Source organism: Terrapene carolina, unplaced genomic scaffold, assembly GCF_002925995.2.
Source record: "Terrapene carolina triunguis isolate 2854851 unplaced genomic scaffold, T_m_triunguis-2.0 Scaffold96, whole genome shotgun sequence".
NCBI classification, from domain to species: domain Eukaryota; kingdom Metazoa; phylum Chordata; order Testudines; family Emydidae; genus Terrapene; species Terrapene triunguis.
Window position 1 is genome coordinate 73,378,347 of NW_020664447.1, and position 17,491 is coordinate 73,395,837.

The 17,491-nt window shown below is 43.0% G+C and overlaps 2 protein-coding genes across 2 annotated transcripts in view; both read left to right on the forward strand.

Moving 5' to 3' along the window:
- The first annotated feature begins 2,353 nt into the window (after window positions 1–2,353).
- Window positions 2,354–6,939, forward strand: TMEM251 (transmembrane protein 251). Its single transcript, XM_024197134.1, has 2 exons — window positions 2,354–2,524; window positions 6,132–6,939. Exon 2 carries the CDS (start codon window positions 6,148–6,150, stop codon window positions 6,541–6,543), a length of 396 nt encoding a protein of 131 aa, XP_024052902.1. The 5' UTR covers window positions 2,354–2,524; window positions 6,132–6,147; the 3' UTR covers window positions 6,544–6,939.
- A 10,288-nt stretch (window positions 6,940–17,227) lies between these two features.
- Window positions 17,228–17,491, forward strand: part of UBR7 (ubiquitin protein ligase E3 component n-recognin 7 (putative)) — a 19,432-nt gene continuing 19,168 nt past the window's right edge. The window contains exon 1 of the mRNA XM_029911456.1: window positions 17,228–17,428. Within this exon, the coding sequence (XP_029767316.1) occupies window positions 17,228–17,428 (201 nt within the window). The remainder of the gene's footprint in view (window positions 17,429–17,491) is intronic.

Sequence of the window (17,491 nt, forward strand, 5' to 3'; positions counted from 1 at the left end):
TAGCTACTACTAACAAACTTGTAAGGTACTTTGAAACCATGGTGATGAGTGCGAGATAGACAGGAGTACTACCAGCCACACATGTTCAAAATTAATGAATCAAGCCCTCAAATGTCATGGCGTGAATTAAGAACCATGAGATTTTTTAAAATAATACTTCTGGAGGGCTTCGGGTGGATTTTTTTGTCTTCAGGCTGTCAAGCCAGGTAGGGGGTCACATTTTCAAGCCTATCTCCACAACCACAAGGGCCAGACAGTTTTTTTTTAAATGAAAGCTAAGATTCTGATGTAGTCAAATGATTCCAGGATCTAGGGCTTTTAGAAAAATATCTGGTATCATAAGCTGCATGATAAATCACAAGAGTTGGCAACAGAGATTAGATAGACAGACAGATAGATAGATTTCAGATGACTGGGAATGAATAACTAACTGAATTGAACCAACGACCTGCAAATGAAAGGTTCTGTGACAGAATGATAATTTCCTGTAACATCATGGACAAACCTTACTGAATTGAGTTTAATGTCTTTGGAGTCCATTGTATTAAAAATGCAACAGTCTATGTGCTATTGAGGGATTGTATGTATTTCCATGGGAAGGGTATATAGGAGAACAACAGGAGGTGATTAGGCAAATTCATTCAGCTTATAACAGCTCCAGAGAGCCCGGGCCACTGTGTGGAGCCCTGGAGGTGCGCCTTGGGGGGCAGGGACACAGGCCAGGGGCTGCTCTCGGGCAGCCTTGTCCCCCGCCCAGGGCAAGTGGTTGGCCATTGGCTGTCCAGAGCTGCCTGGGCTCCCTGGGTGGCTCTTACCAGCCGAGGACAGTTGTCCCCAAACTGTGGGGCACCCCCCCCCATAGGGGGGCACAGAGGATCCTTTGGGGGGTGCAGTGGGGGCTAAGAAGGGAGCACCACCCAGCCCTGCTCTGCCCCCAGCTCTGCTCTGGTCCCAACCCAGCCCTGCCCCCAGCCCTAGCCATGGCTCTGCTCCTGACTGTGCCCCAACAGCACCTCCAGCTCCACTCCTAGCCACAGCCCCACTCCCAGCCCCTGACTGCAGCCCTGGCCCCCGCTCCTGGATGGGGGGGGGGGGGGCACAGACCAGGTAAGGGAAGCGCAACCGAAAACGTGTGGGGACACCTGGCCTAGGATAACTATATGTCCAGTTTTAGCCCTGGATGTCCCAATTTTTTTTGGCAACACTGGGCATTTGTTCCATTTGCTCTTGCCAACTGATCACCACAAATGCCCAGTTTTGCCAAAAAAGGGCCAGGGGGAGAGGTGAGCAGTAGGGTTTAGGGGGGCAAGAGGCGGACTTGGACCAGCCCTGTGCGGGGGAGGAGGGAGCTTAGGCAAGTGAATTGGGCTGGCTCTTTGGGGTGGGGGAGAAGGGTGAAAGGGAGAGGGGGCTCAGGCCAGCTCCATGTGGGAGGCTGTGGGGAGAGAGAGGGGGCACGGGCCAGCTCTACACAGGGGGCTGCGGGAGAAAGGGAGAGGTGGCTTGGCCAAGTCCGTGCAGGGCTCAGGCAAGTGGCTTGGCCAGTTCCCTGTAAAGGAGGGCAGGGGGAATATATTAATTCTACACAGGCTCCGTCTTCTGGCCTAGCCAGGGGTGGGACCTCATGGGGAAGAGGAAGAGCAAGGCTGAGGGGCAGGTGGGACAGAGTGGGGCCCCCCAAATTGGCTGGGATCCCTGGCCACAGGCCCCATATGGTAATCCACCACTGGGCCTGAGGCTTGTAGTTTGGGAGGGACAATGCTGCTCCCTGCCCCCAAACTATACCCATGTTAATAAGTGGGGGGCATGGCCCCTCTGGCACCAGTGCCCCCCCTTCTACAAAGTCTCTGGCACCCTTAATCACAGCTGAACCCCATAAAACACATCCTGGAAATCAACTCTTTTCATAAGACCTCTGACTAGCATTCGTTGAGTTCCAACCACCTCCAGCACGTTTTCACTGGTTACACGTCTATCCACAGCTTCCTGGGACAGCGACCTCCAAAAAGGGATGACAGTGGGAAAACCTGGGTGACAGTGATGATTGGGAGCGATCGCGGGGGCCAGCTGAAGCCCTGGTGAGACCCAGGGAGGCACTAACAATCACAGGGTGGGCTACAGCCCTGGGTCTATATGGAGCCCATTAGAGCCACAAGGCCCAGCCCAAGAGCCATCTTGGGCGCGCTCTGGCAACCCAGGTGGGGCTCCAGGCCCAATCCAAGATGGCAGCGGGTAAGAGTTCTTTCCTCTACCCCCTCCCTCGTCACGTGCTCAGCCGGCGGGACAAGGCTCAGTCAGAGCTGCCTGTGCCCCGGAAGTAGGGCAGAGTATACCGGAAGTGGAAAGCCTCCATTCCCGGAAGCGCAGGTGTTCCGGCCGGGCGGCCAGGGGCCACAGGGAGATGGCAGCTGCCCGGCGCAGGAGGCAGCGATTGAGCTGGGCGGCGGCTCCGGCCCCCTCCCGGCGCGGGGGAGCGGGCTGATGGGATCGGGCCGCTCGCCCGCCGCCTTTCCGGTTGAGGAAGGTAGGAGAAGCCGCTTCTCACGGGGCGGGGAAGGGAGTGTCGCTGCCGGGCGGGAGGCTGCCCGGGGGTCGGCCTGGGAAAGCCGCCAGGGTGGGCGAGGCAGGCACACGGTGCCTGGAAGAAGGCTCATGGGGCTGCCCCAGGCACGTATCCGGGGAGGGGTCTAGCGGGGAGTGAAGCGGGTGCGTAGGCGACTAGGGGAACGGGAAGGCGAGGACCCACGTCTAGGAGGGGACCCACGTCTAGGAGGGGAACCAGTTTCGTGAGGGGTTCCCGGGTGTGTTCCTGCGGATTGGAGCGGGAGCGGCCCGGCGCGGGTACGTAGCCTGGGGGTGGCCTCTCTTTTAGGGGTCTCGCTGTGGGGTAGGGAAGATTCTTATTTTCTTCATCGCTTCAATTTCATCGTGCTGGGTCTATGTCACTCACAAATGACTAGATGGCGGATCATTGCCCCGAGGAGCCTACAGGCTACATTTAGTCTCTTGCATTTGCTCCTTACACCTGTAGAGTTTTTAAAGGTATCGCTTTTGGCTATTATAATACATGCAGCTTATTAGAACTGACTCAGTTTTGTGGAGGCAGCATGATTTAGTGGTCTGACTCAGGAACTCCTGAAAGCCCAGCTCTGCCACGTGCCTGTTATGTGACCTTGGTAAGCCACTTCATCTCTCAGTTCCTCAGCAAGAGGGGAGTGCTGACAGTAAGGTTTCCTTAGCTAAGTTTCCTAAAGACCTATATAATGGAAGTACTACTGTCTTTTGTTGGCATCTTTCACTGAAAATCCTAGAGCATCTTCCAACACCAATATGAGCAGCATCTAAAATTAGTTCTTCAATGTAAAACTGTACATAGATAGTATCAGAGGGGTAGCCATGTTAGTCTGTATCCACAAAAACGACGAGGAGTCCGGTGGCACCTTAAAGACTAACAGATTTATTTGGTTTCAGAGTAGCAGCCCTGTTAGTCTGTATCTGCAAAAAGAACAGGAGTACTTGTGGCACCTTAGAGACTAACAAGTTTATTTGAGCATAAGCTTTCATGGGCTACAGCCCACTTCTAAGGTGCCACACGTACTCCTGTTCTTTTTGCAGATTTATTTGGGCATAAGCTTTCATGGGTAAAAAAAAAACATGGGTTTTTTTTAAACTTGTTTTTGTACATAGATAAACGTCTCTAAACTAAAGATGGCAACAAATGCCATAGGTGTAGAACTTGCACATGAAGGGATTTGCAATAAAATGAAAATCATCAATCACAAATTTCATTTAAATCTAGATTTCAACTGAAATGTGTGTGTGAATGTAATTCTTTAAGTCTGGGCTTGTTCCATGTAACAACATATTGAAAGTAATCACAAGTTTATACTTCCCTTATATTTACATAAATATAGTAAAGGAAAAATAATGGCTTAATTATCGGGGAAGTTGTGTGCCCAGGAGGACTGAAACTGGGGCATCATGCAAGTTGCAGGTGACCATCTGCAGCCGCTTGATCTCTGTGGGAGGGTACCATATTTTAGCTCTGTGGAGTGCTTTCTGACCAAAGTGTAGTTTGAAGTCTCATAGTCATTTAGAAGTGACTGGTGTTTAAGATCACATGTTTTTTTTAGTCAGCAGTAACTTGTGCTTTCTGACTGAATCTTATTTGGTGTGGGAGTGGAGGAACTGGAATAAATGTGTGGGGTTTTTTTTAATACTAATTCTGGAAACCTGTAACAGCTGTACATAGAAAATCTGGCGATTCCAAGCAGGTAAACCAATAAATCATTAATTTTAGGGTTTCCAAGCAATGATCTCTACTGACTTTTCTAAACTAATTCAGAACGAAGGCTGATGTTCTGTCTATAACTCCTGTTGTGTGAAGAGAGAGGGCAGAAAGTAAAATGAGTTAATTTTGTTAACTCTGAATTTCTTAGTTTTTGTATTGTAGTTTTAATTATATCTGTGAATTTATTTATTCAAGTTCCTTTGCTCCTTATTAAAAGGAAATTACCAATAGACAACTATAAAATGTCTAATTACTGGAAAAACTAGACTGCCACTAAGCTGTTGGGTAAATATATACTCTGGCATTTTTAATGCAGTACTTACCCAATAGTTAACACTTCTTTTAAACTGTTTTGGATAATGTGGTGATTTAGAAGCATCTGACAGACAAATCTAATATATTAGAATGAGGCATTCTGCTCACTTGTTTGACTTGTACTTTTAAATAATGTAAATACATGTTACCAACTTGATAGGAATATCTGGAAAAAAACCCTCTGTTTGGTTATATAAATCTTCTAGTCACAATAAGTACAACTTGGCAACTTTCCTGCCCTGCCAATGTTCCTCTACTTCAAGGCTGAGGTACAACTTGTATATCTGTCACCAAAACAACCCCTCGGGGTAGCTGTTTGGCATGGACACTGGGAGCTAGACAGCTGTTATAACTTTGTTAGCTATTCATGTTAAAATCTGTTTTCAGTATCTTATGTATTATAGTTCTAGTCTGAAAATATACATATTAGAAATGTTCTTACTAGGCACTGAGCCTCTGCAGTATTTCTAACTCTCAATAAAGAATCAATTATATTAAATACCTTAAAACCACTACCAATTACTCATTCAGACCCACCTCACATCTCTGTAATACTGTGCTACCATGTAACCTCTTTCTGTCCCCTCTCCAAATGTCACAGAAAAAGGGAAAACCAGCAGGTTTGGAAGACTTAAAGTCAGGTTCAGGTAGACCAAGGGTTGGTGGGTAGAGAGTATGTTCTGAAGTAGAGGACCCCTCGAAGATTGTGTTACAAAGAGTTCCACCTCCTTTACATTGGAGGCATTCCAGCTCAAGCGCCTCAGATGGCCATGACTGCAGTAATATGGTTTGAGGATAGAGGGAGTCTCAACCTTTTAGAACTGTAAAAGTCAAGGCCAGTGCTTAAAGCTCAAAGGAAATTAGTATAGTGTGGAGAACCAGGGCTAGGTGCTTCATATAAAAAATGCAAATTAAGAGAGTTCAGAATACATCAACCATCTTATAGATGTAGCCCCAAGTAGGGCACACTACAATACTCTAATCTTGAGGCGATGAAGACATAAGTATAGCAGGTCTCCATCCAAAATGGGATTGCATTTGCCTTATCAAATGCAGATAGAAAAACGTGTCCTCTGATATGGCTGCTACCTAGAACCCCAAAGTTTAATAAGATCTTAAATTGCAAACCTAACTGTCACTAATGGCCATTTAGTTAGTATTGCTAGTACAAGTCTAGCCAGTTTTCTTAGCCTTGTCACAATTAATGCTATTTCTGTCTTGTCAAGATTGAGCCTCAGCCAGCTAGCCCTTTGTCCAAGCCCCACTCTCCAGTAGACACTGGGCTATCCTTTTCACTTTACCAGCAGAATCACCATAAAAGGGTTATGTAATTGACTATTATTAGCATGCTGTTGTGGTAATGCATGACACCTTTAGTTTATTTAAAGAAGGGGGGGGGAACCAAAATCCCAAACGGGATCTACTTGTGCAGTAGTTTCTAGTAGTTATACTGTCATATTAAGTAATTCATGACCCAAACACTGGATTATATCTGTGCTGAATGCTTGTCTTGTTTTTGTTAAAGGTGCAGAGCATGGAGAATGATGAACTTCCGCCAGAGGATGGGATGGATTGGTGTGGGGTTGTATCTATTAGCAAGTGCTGCAGCTTTTTACTATGTCTTTGAAATCAATGAGACTTACAACAAACTAGCACTGGAGCACATTCAACAGCACCCTGAGGAGCCACAAGAAGGAACCACATGGACACACTCCTTGAAAGCACGACTGCTGTCCCTGCCTTTTTGGCTCTGGACTATTCTATTTTTAATACCATATTTACAGATGTTTTTGTTCCTTTATTCCTGTACAAGAGCTGACCCCCAAACTGTGGGCTATTGCATCATTCCGATCTGCCTGGCTGTTGTTTGCAATCGGCACCAAACATTTGTGAAGGCCTCTAATCAGATCAGTAGATTACAGTTGATTGACACTTAATTCAATCTCCGGGTTCAATAGCTGCTTCAGAAATGACACCTATGTCTGACCTAATCACCAGACTGAAGTTCTGACTGGAGGTTGGAAAGAGCCTTTCCTTTCAAACGGCTAAATACTGAACAGTAGTTACTTTCTATTTTTTTTAATGCTTTTTTTAAAGCATGGACCCATCATACTAGCCAGAATAGCAGAGCCCTGTGAGAGACTTGATGCCTTATGATGCAAAATTGCCACCCTCCCTCAGAAGTATCTTGGGGAAGTATGCTTCTGCAATCATACTCCACTGTGCAAAAAAGATTACGTGCAAGCTTTCCCTTTGAATCAATGAAAATGGACACTTTTGTGGTAAATGTAAAAGATTAGAACATGCTGATAAAAGCTGCATTTAACACATTACTTTGCTTTCTCATTTTTTAAATACTATTACACGCTTACAATTCTGAATTATCCTTTTAAAAAGATGAGAATGAAGTATGGCTGAACAGCTTTTTAGTGAGGATAGTCCTTTTCTCTCTCAGTCACTGAGTTACAGGCCACACAATACCATATTTTATTAGGCAGAAGTTGGGGAGGTGTGATGCCTTTAACATCTTTTCACTGATGCCAAAGAGAGGCTGGTAACTGGCAGGGGACTAGAGGTTCTACAAAACTCATTTTTCTTTATTTTCTTCTCCCTACTTTTCTCTTAATGGTAACTGAGTTCACTACTGTTGTGTTTCACTGGGCGAGTGGAACTAGAACAGCTTTTGGTGAATCAACTGTGCATTGGGGAACTACTATAAAAATGGGAGAATAAGATGTGTCCATCAACTCTTTGCTGGAACACCAGTCAGATGCAAACAAAAGGCTACAAGGATATCCAGTCTTTCTCCCAAATACTAAACAAGTGAGCTAAATAATCCCACTAATACAATGAGTACCAGACTTCTTATTTTCCAAAAACTTGTAGAAGTATTACTGGTGGTTGTCCTATATCTTAATTTCACTCTCCATTTTCAGTGACCTTTTTGGCATAGCAAGTAATTCTGACAATTGGGTTACCATGCTATTAATTTAGAAGCATAGATTCTACGGCTAGAAGGGATTATTGTGATCATCTAGTCTGACCTCCTGTATAAAACAGGCCACAGAATGTCCCAAAAATAATTCTTAAAGAAGATCTTTTAGAAAAACATCCAATCTTGATTTAAAAATAGTGATGGAGAATCCATCATGAGCCTTGGTAAATTGTTCCAATGGTTAATTACTTACTATTAAAAATGTAAACCTTATTTCCACTTTGAATTTGTCTAGCTTCAGCTTCCACCCACTGGCTCATATTATAGCATTCTCTGCTAGACTGAAAAGCCCATTATTAAATATTTTTTCCCCATGCAGGTACTTAAGACTATAATCAAATCACTTCTTAATCTTCTCTTCGGTAAGATAAATAGATTGTGCTCCAGTCATTGCTTCCTAGGATAGAGTTCCCTATCATCTAAGTATGGCCTACATTCTTTGTTTCTAGATGTATAGATTTAGCTATGTTAAAACACTTATTCGTGGCTTGTGGCCAGTTTGTCAAGCAATCATCATCAGCTCTGAATCAGTAACCTGTCCTCTTAATTATTTGCCACTCCCCCAATTTGTGTCAGCTGCAAACTTTCAGTGATGATTGTGTTTTCTTCCAGGTCAGTGATGTTAAATACCATAGGGCAAGAACCGCTGCCTGCAGAACCCCACCGGAAATACACCCGCTCGATGATGATTCCCCATCAAATTGAACCATCCTGTTTTAGTATGGCATATAGGCGTTTACTTGGTCCCTTTGGTTTTAGTGGAACTCATTAAGTTTCTATTGTTGCTACACATTGTCAAGGAGTGCCCGCTAACCAAATTCAGCAGCAGGCTCAGAGTTCCACTTGGCCCCTGAGAACGCCATTGCTTGGCTCGGCAAATATGGAAAGGCTAAATAACGATTCTAGCCCTTGTGGCGATAACCTTCCGAATGTTAAACCAGTGCAGGGCTGAGTCTTCCAAGAGGCAGAAGCAGTAGGCCCAAGCCAAGTTAGTTTATACCCCTTTTTGTGTCAGTTATGTGAATTCCACTATAATAAATGTTAACATCCTACTGAATGGCTGGAGCAGAACATCCACCTGTTCTGAGACTGACTGGATCTTGGGGAGACTACAGTCACTTCTCCCTCTAGCTCTGCTTTCAGTGTTACCGTGTTTAAACACAGCAGCTAAACCATTCTTAATCTTTCATTTGCGTTTGGAGCAATTCTGTTTCTGTGGTTTTAAATGCCAGCATTGGTGCTAAGAACTAAACATACAATCTACCCTTTACAAGAAAGCAAATGTAATAAAGTTCTAATGGCAAAGTGTAATATCTAAAGGAGTCTTGCAAAAGTGTTAAGCAGGAATGGAAGAATCAACCTTCAGAAGGCAGAGCTTTAATACTGTGATACAGTTTCCTTAATTTTTTTTAATCAGTTTAAATCTATATAAACTTATTTTCCATGTTTCTAAAACTGGAGTATCTTCCCTACTTTCTATCATTACAGAGGGACCATGCAGATACCACTGAGACAATAGTTCCATTCATTGAAATAAGATGTTTCTAATATTGCCTTGAAAAATTCCTTTTGATTGTTTCCTAGTTAGCTTATCAGTGGAGCTTCTTCTAAGCGTTGGCTGGAACAGTCCCAATAGCTAGCTTTGTCGGGCTATATTTCCCAATGCTTCCTAGAATGTCCCTTTGTCTACACTTCTGGGCAACATAAGCTAACACTGTCAAGCAGGGTACATGGCTCATGCCACCTCTGCCTTCAACTCAGAAAATTCAAACTGGTTCAATAAGTCTGAATCCTTTTCTCTTAAACTCTCTTCCTTTACTGTATAGGATGTGAGCCACTGTGCCGATAGGTCTGGTTGCAATGGTGTAAATTTTTTTTAAAAGTACATCTAGAACATGAATTTCAAAGTTGCCAGCTACAAAGAAGAAACTAGATCTGTGCCTCTGTAGGCAGGATCCTTTGCAGAAGAATGGCCTATGAGGGAGGAAGTTTCAAGGAGTAACAAAAAAAAGCAGTCTGATTCAATGTCAAGCAATCAAGTGGCCTTTCACAGATTAGTCAGCTCTTCTATGTAACAGCCTGAGCCTTTTTGGATGGGGACAGCATACAGTAATGATTTCAGCAGTTGATGTTCATGAAAAGGCAGAATCACTTTGTTTATACTAGGAGATTCAGAGAGCATCTGCTGTGGAAATAGCTATGCAGAGAAATGCATGAGCTATAACATAATTGGGGCTATTTATGAATGATTTGATACTAAGAGGGCTAGTGCAGAGACTGCTCACCAATATTTTTACCACTCTACTGGCTAGACCTGCTTGGCGTAGGATTAGAGAAGAGGATGGTAGAAATGTAGGGAGTTAGTCACCACCATTTCTAGCACCAAGGGAGCTGTGTCACTGGGAGATTTCCTTAAGAAATCAAAATGAATATCAAATTGTCTAAACAGCTACTTTAATTATAGAGTCATCTTTAAAAAGTAGTTTAACTATCCTAAAGGCTTTTAGATATTCGCTAGTGAGATTCTCACATTCATGTAGAATCACAGCTTCTTTCCTCTAGAAATTGCATAACTTTAGACTTTTTAAATCTTAGCTTGTATTAGGGAATTTTATCATTGGGCTTTAAATACTGAACATTTTCTAAGAGGTGGAAAAGAAATGAATTATTGTTAAGCTTCCAAGTTCATAATTATGGTGCAAAAGCTTCTTTTTGGTCACACTGTTCATCAGAGAACAGCTCCTATGAAGAATACAATAAGATCATGGGAATAAGACTACAGTTCTTCAACTTGCACTAGAAAATAGGAATTGTTGTAAAAGAGCACATGAGAGATCTGTGAAGTCCAATATCTTACCTTTGGTAATGGGTACAGTAAAACCTCAGAGTTACAAACTGACCAGTTAACCTCACTTGGACCCAGAAGAACATAATCAGGCAGCTGCAAAGATGGGAGGGGGAAACGCAAGTAAAGTACTGTGTTAAACATAAACTACTAAAAAATAATGGGAAAGCATTTTTCTTCTGCATAGTAAAGTTTCAAAGCTATATTAAGTCAATTTTCAGTTGTAAGCTTTAGAAAGAACCATAATATTTTGTTCAGAGTTACAAACCTTTCAGCGTTACAACCTCCATTCAAGAGATATTTGTAACAGTGAGATTCTACTGTAATACTTGAAGTTTCAAAAAGTCTCCTTTAAAAAAAACAAACACCTTGTTTGATAGGCCTTTCACTGCGAGGCTTTTTCCATGGCTATTTCTGGCATACGTATTGTTGTAGCTGGTTCTTGGGTCTCTTGTCCAACATTACATCCTTGTTGATCATCTCTGGTTTGACAACTTTACAGAAGTGGAGTTTGGTGTTCGCTTAGCCTTAAGAATGTATATTAACTACCAACTCTAGTCTGACCTCACCACACATGCATGGTGTAAACTAATGCATGAAAAGATTAATTGTTTTAACGAACATCACACGTTTCATTTTAAAAAGTTTGCATCAGCTATGGTTCTACTTAAGCCCTAGAATGCAAGCTCAACTCTTGCAAGTGACTGAGTTATTGTGTAAACTAGCAACTTGAGCATCTTATAATTGCTACTATTTTTTAAGACTGCATTTCTTGAACTTTTGTGTCTTTTGGGACTAAATGCATTGTGAATGAATAACTTTTTTAAACAATAAAACCTTTAAAATTTTTCTGGTTTGGATTTTTGTTGGCTGGGGGAACAAATAGATTGTAATTCTCACTGAGAAGTTTGAAATTCTCAACAGATCAAGTTTGTGCATGAGTTCTTATCCTCCATATGATCTTGTACTTGCCTTTCAAGAAGTGGGCTAGCGCTTAGAGGACAATAGATACATTTAACACTTACCTAAATAAATCTAGTCTCCATTCTATGGTTCAATGTTACCTATTTTGCTGATGCTCACTTTTTAATTTCAGTCTTTAGACTGCACTATTCCTCAAATATAGTCTACTCAGCACTTCCTCTTGAGTGGATTCATGACATTACAGTGGAATATTTTTCATTATGGACCAACACTTCCCTTTTCCATTATTCACTCCAGATAGGAATCAAGGCCTAATAGGGCAGCAGGCTCTGGCAGCAGCAGTCCTAAGGGAGTAAACACCAGGGAGAGCAGCCATAGTGGACAGATGCGGGGTAGGGAGTTAGGAGAAAGAGTGATAAGACAGCTGTTCAGCCATGCAGTTTACATAGGGGCTGAGGAAAAGTGACCCAGCTGGGTAAAGAGAAACTGAGGAAGCCTGCACAAGTTACAGAAAAGACCACATCAGAATTGTCCTGTGGTTCCAGAAAAGAGGCCCAGAGCAGTGGTGATGCAGGAGAGGTAATTGGCAGAAAGGCAGGGCACTAGCAGCAGACACTGAGCTGAGAGAACATCAGGAGCAGTGAGTTTGGGGCAAGGCCAGTTTTGCTTGTGCTTATGTGGCAGTCTTCTGCTCCCTTGGCTGAGCTGAACTCAAGCAGTGGCTGTCACCTAGAGACTGAGGACTTAGTTTCAAAGAGTAAAAAATACTTTAAAGCATTTTTTTTTAAACCAACATCCCCGGAAACCAGGTAATCCAACAGGCTGTCCTGTACACAGCGAGTTCACCTCCACTGCACACTCCTTACAGCAGCACATAGAGTACATACACTACACTCACCTCTAGCACAGGTAAAAGTAGCAGTTTAGACACTAAAGAACTTCTTAGGCAAGTAAAGACACACTATCCTGTGACCATGTACCAGCCACAGCTCTCTACATTCAAGCAGTGCCACCCCTATGTACACAGCTATTTTTAGCAGTGTAGTATCTTGCTACTGGAGCCATTCCCTGCCTCATGTTCTCCATATAGGCGGTCTTCACAGACCTGAGCTCTTATATTACCCAGGCAGCCTCATTCATAACTTTGTTTTTATGCACCAGAGGGATGGGAAGTTTGAATCCAGCTTTATCAGTTCATTTTCATCATTGGTTGCTGTGTTGTTTTCCAGGCAGCACAGTTAACCAGCCTCTCTCTCGCTACCTCCACACACTGACTAGCAGCTAGACTCTTACTCTGGTGGCAGATTCCTTACTGTCTGGTACATGAGATACTACAGGAAACATATCCTAATCCAGTCACCCATCATTTGTGGGGAAAGCCAGGATGCAGCTGCAGGCACACAGTAGCTGGGCATGGAGGGAAAAGTCTCCAGGTACCTGGCTATAGTAAACTGGCGAATTCCACAGCCTCTTGGAAAAATGCCACATTCTATGTTCACAGAATTGTGGCATTTATTGCACACAATTCTGTGAACATAGAATGTGGCATTTTATGTAGGTGAGATTAACAGGGCAGTTCACAGGCTATTGGTTCAGTCACTTACAACTCAAGGTTATCCTTGCAATCATGAAATAAAAGCTGAGATACTGGTACCCGATTCTACAGCTACAGAATAGACAGGGCACTGGTCATACATTACATTGCAGAATAAGAGCGAAGCAGAGTCAACTAACTTGCCAGACGTCACATTCATCCCCCATTAGACCAGCATCATCCACCTTCCATTAGAACACCCAAAGCTGCACGTAAGCTATTACAGTCTACGTAGCCCCCACTGTTTGAATAGTCACTGTCTTGAATGCCTTATTATTCTAAAACTTTATTTAGAATCAGTTTAAATATACATATATTTTGATGTCTTGCCTAGTGCTAATCATCTGCAGCATAACATGAGACCAGAGTTCACTGTTGCATTTGTTATCTCTTGTCCCAGGCCTTCACTCAATAAAGTCACTACCTTGCAACCATATTCTCCTTGTCAGATACCGTGTAGCAGGACACTTGGATTTACATGGAGGATATCCAATGTAACTCTTGTGTAGAATGTGAACATCTTTATGTTCTGTCACTCTCGCAGCACTTACCAAACCCTCCCTTTTTAAATCAGAAAGAGACTGCCAAATTTACATGCAAAAAGATGATGAATTGTTTTACAATTGTGTGCTAGTAAAATTTCAGGTTTACAGAGTAAATGCATTGTTCTTTTGTGCATGCAATGCAAGTGTCTCATTAATTGCTCAGTGCAATTCAAACTGAACAGGCTACAGCAGATGTCTAATAACACCATATGAAGGTAGAGTTGCAGATGCAATTGTAAACTTAATTCCTGTAAGATTAATGTTACAACCTGATTATTGCAGTTGTGTATTTTATGTATATTAGATGGTGATACAATCAACCAGGTCAGGACTCCATTGTGTTAGGCCCTGTTCCAAAAGGATTTATAATCTAAAGGCCTAGATCATAGAATATCAGGGTTTGGAAGGGACCTCAAGAGGTCATCTAGTCCAACTCCCTGCTCAAAGCAAGACCAATCCCCAGTCAGATTTTTACCTCAGTTCCCTAAATGGCCCCCTTAAGGATTGAACTCACAACCCTAGGCTTAGCAGGCCAATGCTCAACCCAAAGCTGCTCTGTGCAGGCAGACCACTGTGCCTGCAAAGCCCCCCTTTTTACTTGAGTAAGGAACTTCATGGGCAGAGCTCCACCTGCACAGAGCTCACTGCACAAGATTTAGCAGGTGAGTGAAAAACAAGCTGGTGGGGGGGAGTGAGACATCAAGATGAGGTAACAATGACAGGTTGTTTTAGCACACTGACTGCATGCACACTTCATATGTGTAATAAGCCAAACAAGAGCAGTAATCACTAGCAATTATTGCATGGCAGTATGTATAGATACTAACAGATTGAAGCTTTTCCATCATAACCAGAACAATACACCAGCAACAACCAAAAATAATAAACGAAGAAAACCCTACTCATGCAGTGTCTCTATAACCCAAAAAGGGAAGTGAGACAGAGACATAAAGTTCACCAGGGACTTTGGTACTCCCAAATTGTTTTTTTCTGGAAGGCACTTAAAACACTGTAATGATGGGTGGCAAGGCAAAACCCTTAGGCCTGGTCTACACTACGGGATTAATTCGGATTTAGCAGCGTTAATCCGAATTAACCCTTCACCCGTCCACACTACAGAGCCAGTTAATTCGAATTAAAGGGCCCTTTAAATCGATTTCTGTACTCCACCTCGACGAACGGAGTAGAGCCTAAATCGATTTTGTTAATTCGAATTAGGGTTAGTGTGGCCGCACACCACCGAATTACTGTGTTTAAATTAATGGGGTAGTGTGGCCGCACACCACCGAATTAATGTGGTTAAAAACCGAATTAAGGTGCTTAGTGTGGCCGCGCACAATCGAATTTATACAACCTGTTTCCCAAATTCGAATTATCTAAATTCGGATTAATCCTGTAGTGTAGACATACCCTTAGACAGATAAGATTCACTAATGAATACGCAAACTTTCGGTGCTGGCTACAGTGAAGTAATGAATGGTTCACAATGAGGGTCCTATAAAAGCAGTTTATTTCTTTGTCTTATTCATATCTGATATAATGGCTAAACCACACAAAACTAATTAACAGATCAGACACACTGTCAACCGAGTGAACCGCAAAACTGACAATGCTTACTATACTTAATGCCCATATCTACATAAAGACAAATTTTTATACAATACTCAGCACTTCCAGGGTGTTTTATAACCCAATTCATCCTTACAACATTGCTGTGAGGTAGGTTATTTTTTTTTTTTTTTTTTAAAGATAGATAAGACACTGTTGGTGTTACATAACTGACACCACTCTCCTGACAATTTCTTGCATTTATTGGTTTAACACTGTATTTTAGTGTCCTTTTCAAATTATGGCACATTTTGTATTAATTTATTATTTGAATTATGGTGGCACCCAAAGCCACATGTTAAACACAAATGTATCTGAGACCCAACACCATAAACAGATCTTTTAGGCTTCTTGTAAAGCTGATCAATATTTTTTTTGTAAATAACTACTTCCTTGCTAATTTATTTAAGCAGGTCTGGAATACTGGTTATTTTATACAGTCCCCTATCAATAGCACTCATATAAAATTGCTAGTTTGTTTCTTGTAGTTTAATATTTCAGCAGAGTAACTTGCTTTTTCTTTTTTTTAAACTGTAACTTACTCTATTTTAAGAGTGGCAGGAAAAATACAGGGAGCCCAGAAGCAGTACAAAATAATATTGACTTTTAAAAGATTCAAAACCACAAACTTTAGTGGCCAGATTAGTAAAGAGACATCTGCAAACAAAGACTCCTCTTGACACTGGCAATTCATAATTTCTTCCTCCCAAACATTTAAGAATTAATTTCTTTCCATGTAAGAGAATCTACTATATAACACCTTACTCTCTTTTTGTCAGGTTTTTTTTTTTTTTATTAGTAATGTTAAATACCAGGGGAAAAAAGGCATTTTCCTTCTAAAACTTAACCAAAAGGAATACAAATGTAGTTGTCTAGTTTCCAAAAATAGTTTCTGTCAGGGGTACAACAATGCAATATAAAACTGACATTTGCAACAGCAGAAAAGTCTTTTTTTTTAAATTAAATAGCTTTTAAAGCAATAGTCAGGAGTGCTGACTTTTTGTCCGTTTTAAAGGCGGTCCATCCACACATGTTTTGACATCAGTGTTGTTTTCTTCATCTTCCTCCTCCTCCTCTTCCTCCCCAACATCACCTTTTAAAATTACAATACAAATTAATACCACATATACAAAAAAAACTCACAAATCCATTTCCCGAGGAAAGAAACTGGATGGATTAGAGGACAGAGAAACTCTCTTTTTCCAGGTGCCTAACTGGAGCAAAAGTTGTGGCTGAAACATGCTTTTACCACCCCCTATGAAACCATGTCATTCAAAGTTGTTTATTTATGAATCCTTCACATTCTTTATCTGCTAGTCTCTACCATTTTGTTGTGTGATTCTGCACTGACACTATGTGTAGGGTACAGACAAAAGCCCACAAGACCTGCTTTTGTTATTGGGAAAGGGCACCGCAAGTCTCAATGTTATGTTTCTATCCCCTAAGGCGGAGGGATTGTGACAGCTCTGACCCTCTAGAAACGACTCCTGTGCAAAACGTTCAACAGGTTTACTGGGTTTTCTATTGGAACTGTATGATCTATGTGAGTGATTCTCCACCCTTTCTAGATCAGCACCCTCATCACCCCACCAGGCACCTTCCTATGTAGCAAGGGGAGGGAAGGCCGGTGGACTGGCAACCCCTGAACATGTGGGCTAAGAACCCGAGGTCTGAGTCAATGGAGGATGCCGTGCAGTTACACACACCTGCCTCCGATCCACGTCTCTACCCCCAGGAAGCCAAATGGGGGCTGTCATTTGCCTCACACACACTTTGCGCGATGGTGGAGCAACGGGGCAGGGCTCATCTGGGTGACTCCAGCAGTCTCGTGGCCAATTGATCTGGATGACACATGAGCGCTTGTGCTTTGTCATGCAGCCCCTTCCCTCCGCACCAATGCCCTGCCCAGCTACCGCCCAGAGCAGCGGGGTGGGGGGAGGGGGGCAAACTATGGCCCGTGGGCCACATCCGGCTCGTCAGACCTTTTAATCTGCTCCTTGAGCTCAACTGCCCGGCTCCGCCCGCCCGGCACTCCAGCCAGGGAGCGGGGTCGGGGGCTTGCCCCACTCCAGCTGCCCAGCACTCCTGCGTTACGGGCGTGAGGACACGCATGTTACTCTGGCTGCACAACCCAAATACACCTCAAAAGCCATTAGAGCCTGGAACGTGCAAGCCCAGGTACCTGCTACTTTTTGGCTTAGGTGACTTTCCTAGCAGCCAGAGCCAACTGGATTGTGGGCTGTTGGGAGTTACATGGGAGATTTCTGAGATCAGGGGGCTGGTGAATCTCAATGAGTTCAAGTATCAGGGGGTAGCCATGTTAGTCTGTATCTACAAAAACAACAAGGAGTCTGGTGGCACCTTAAAGACTAAC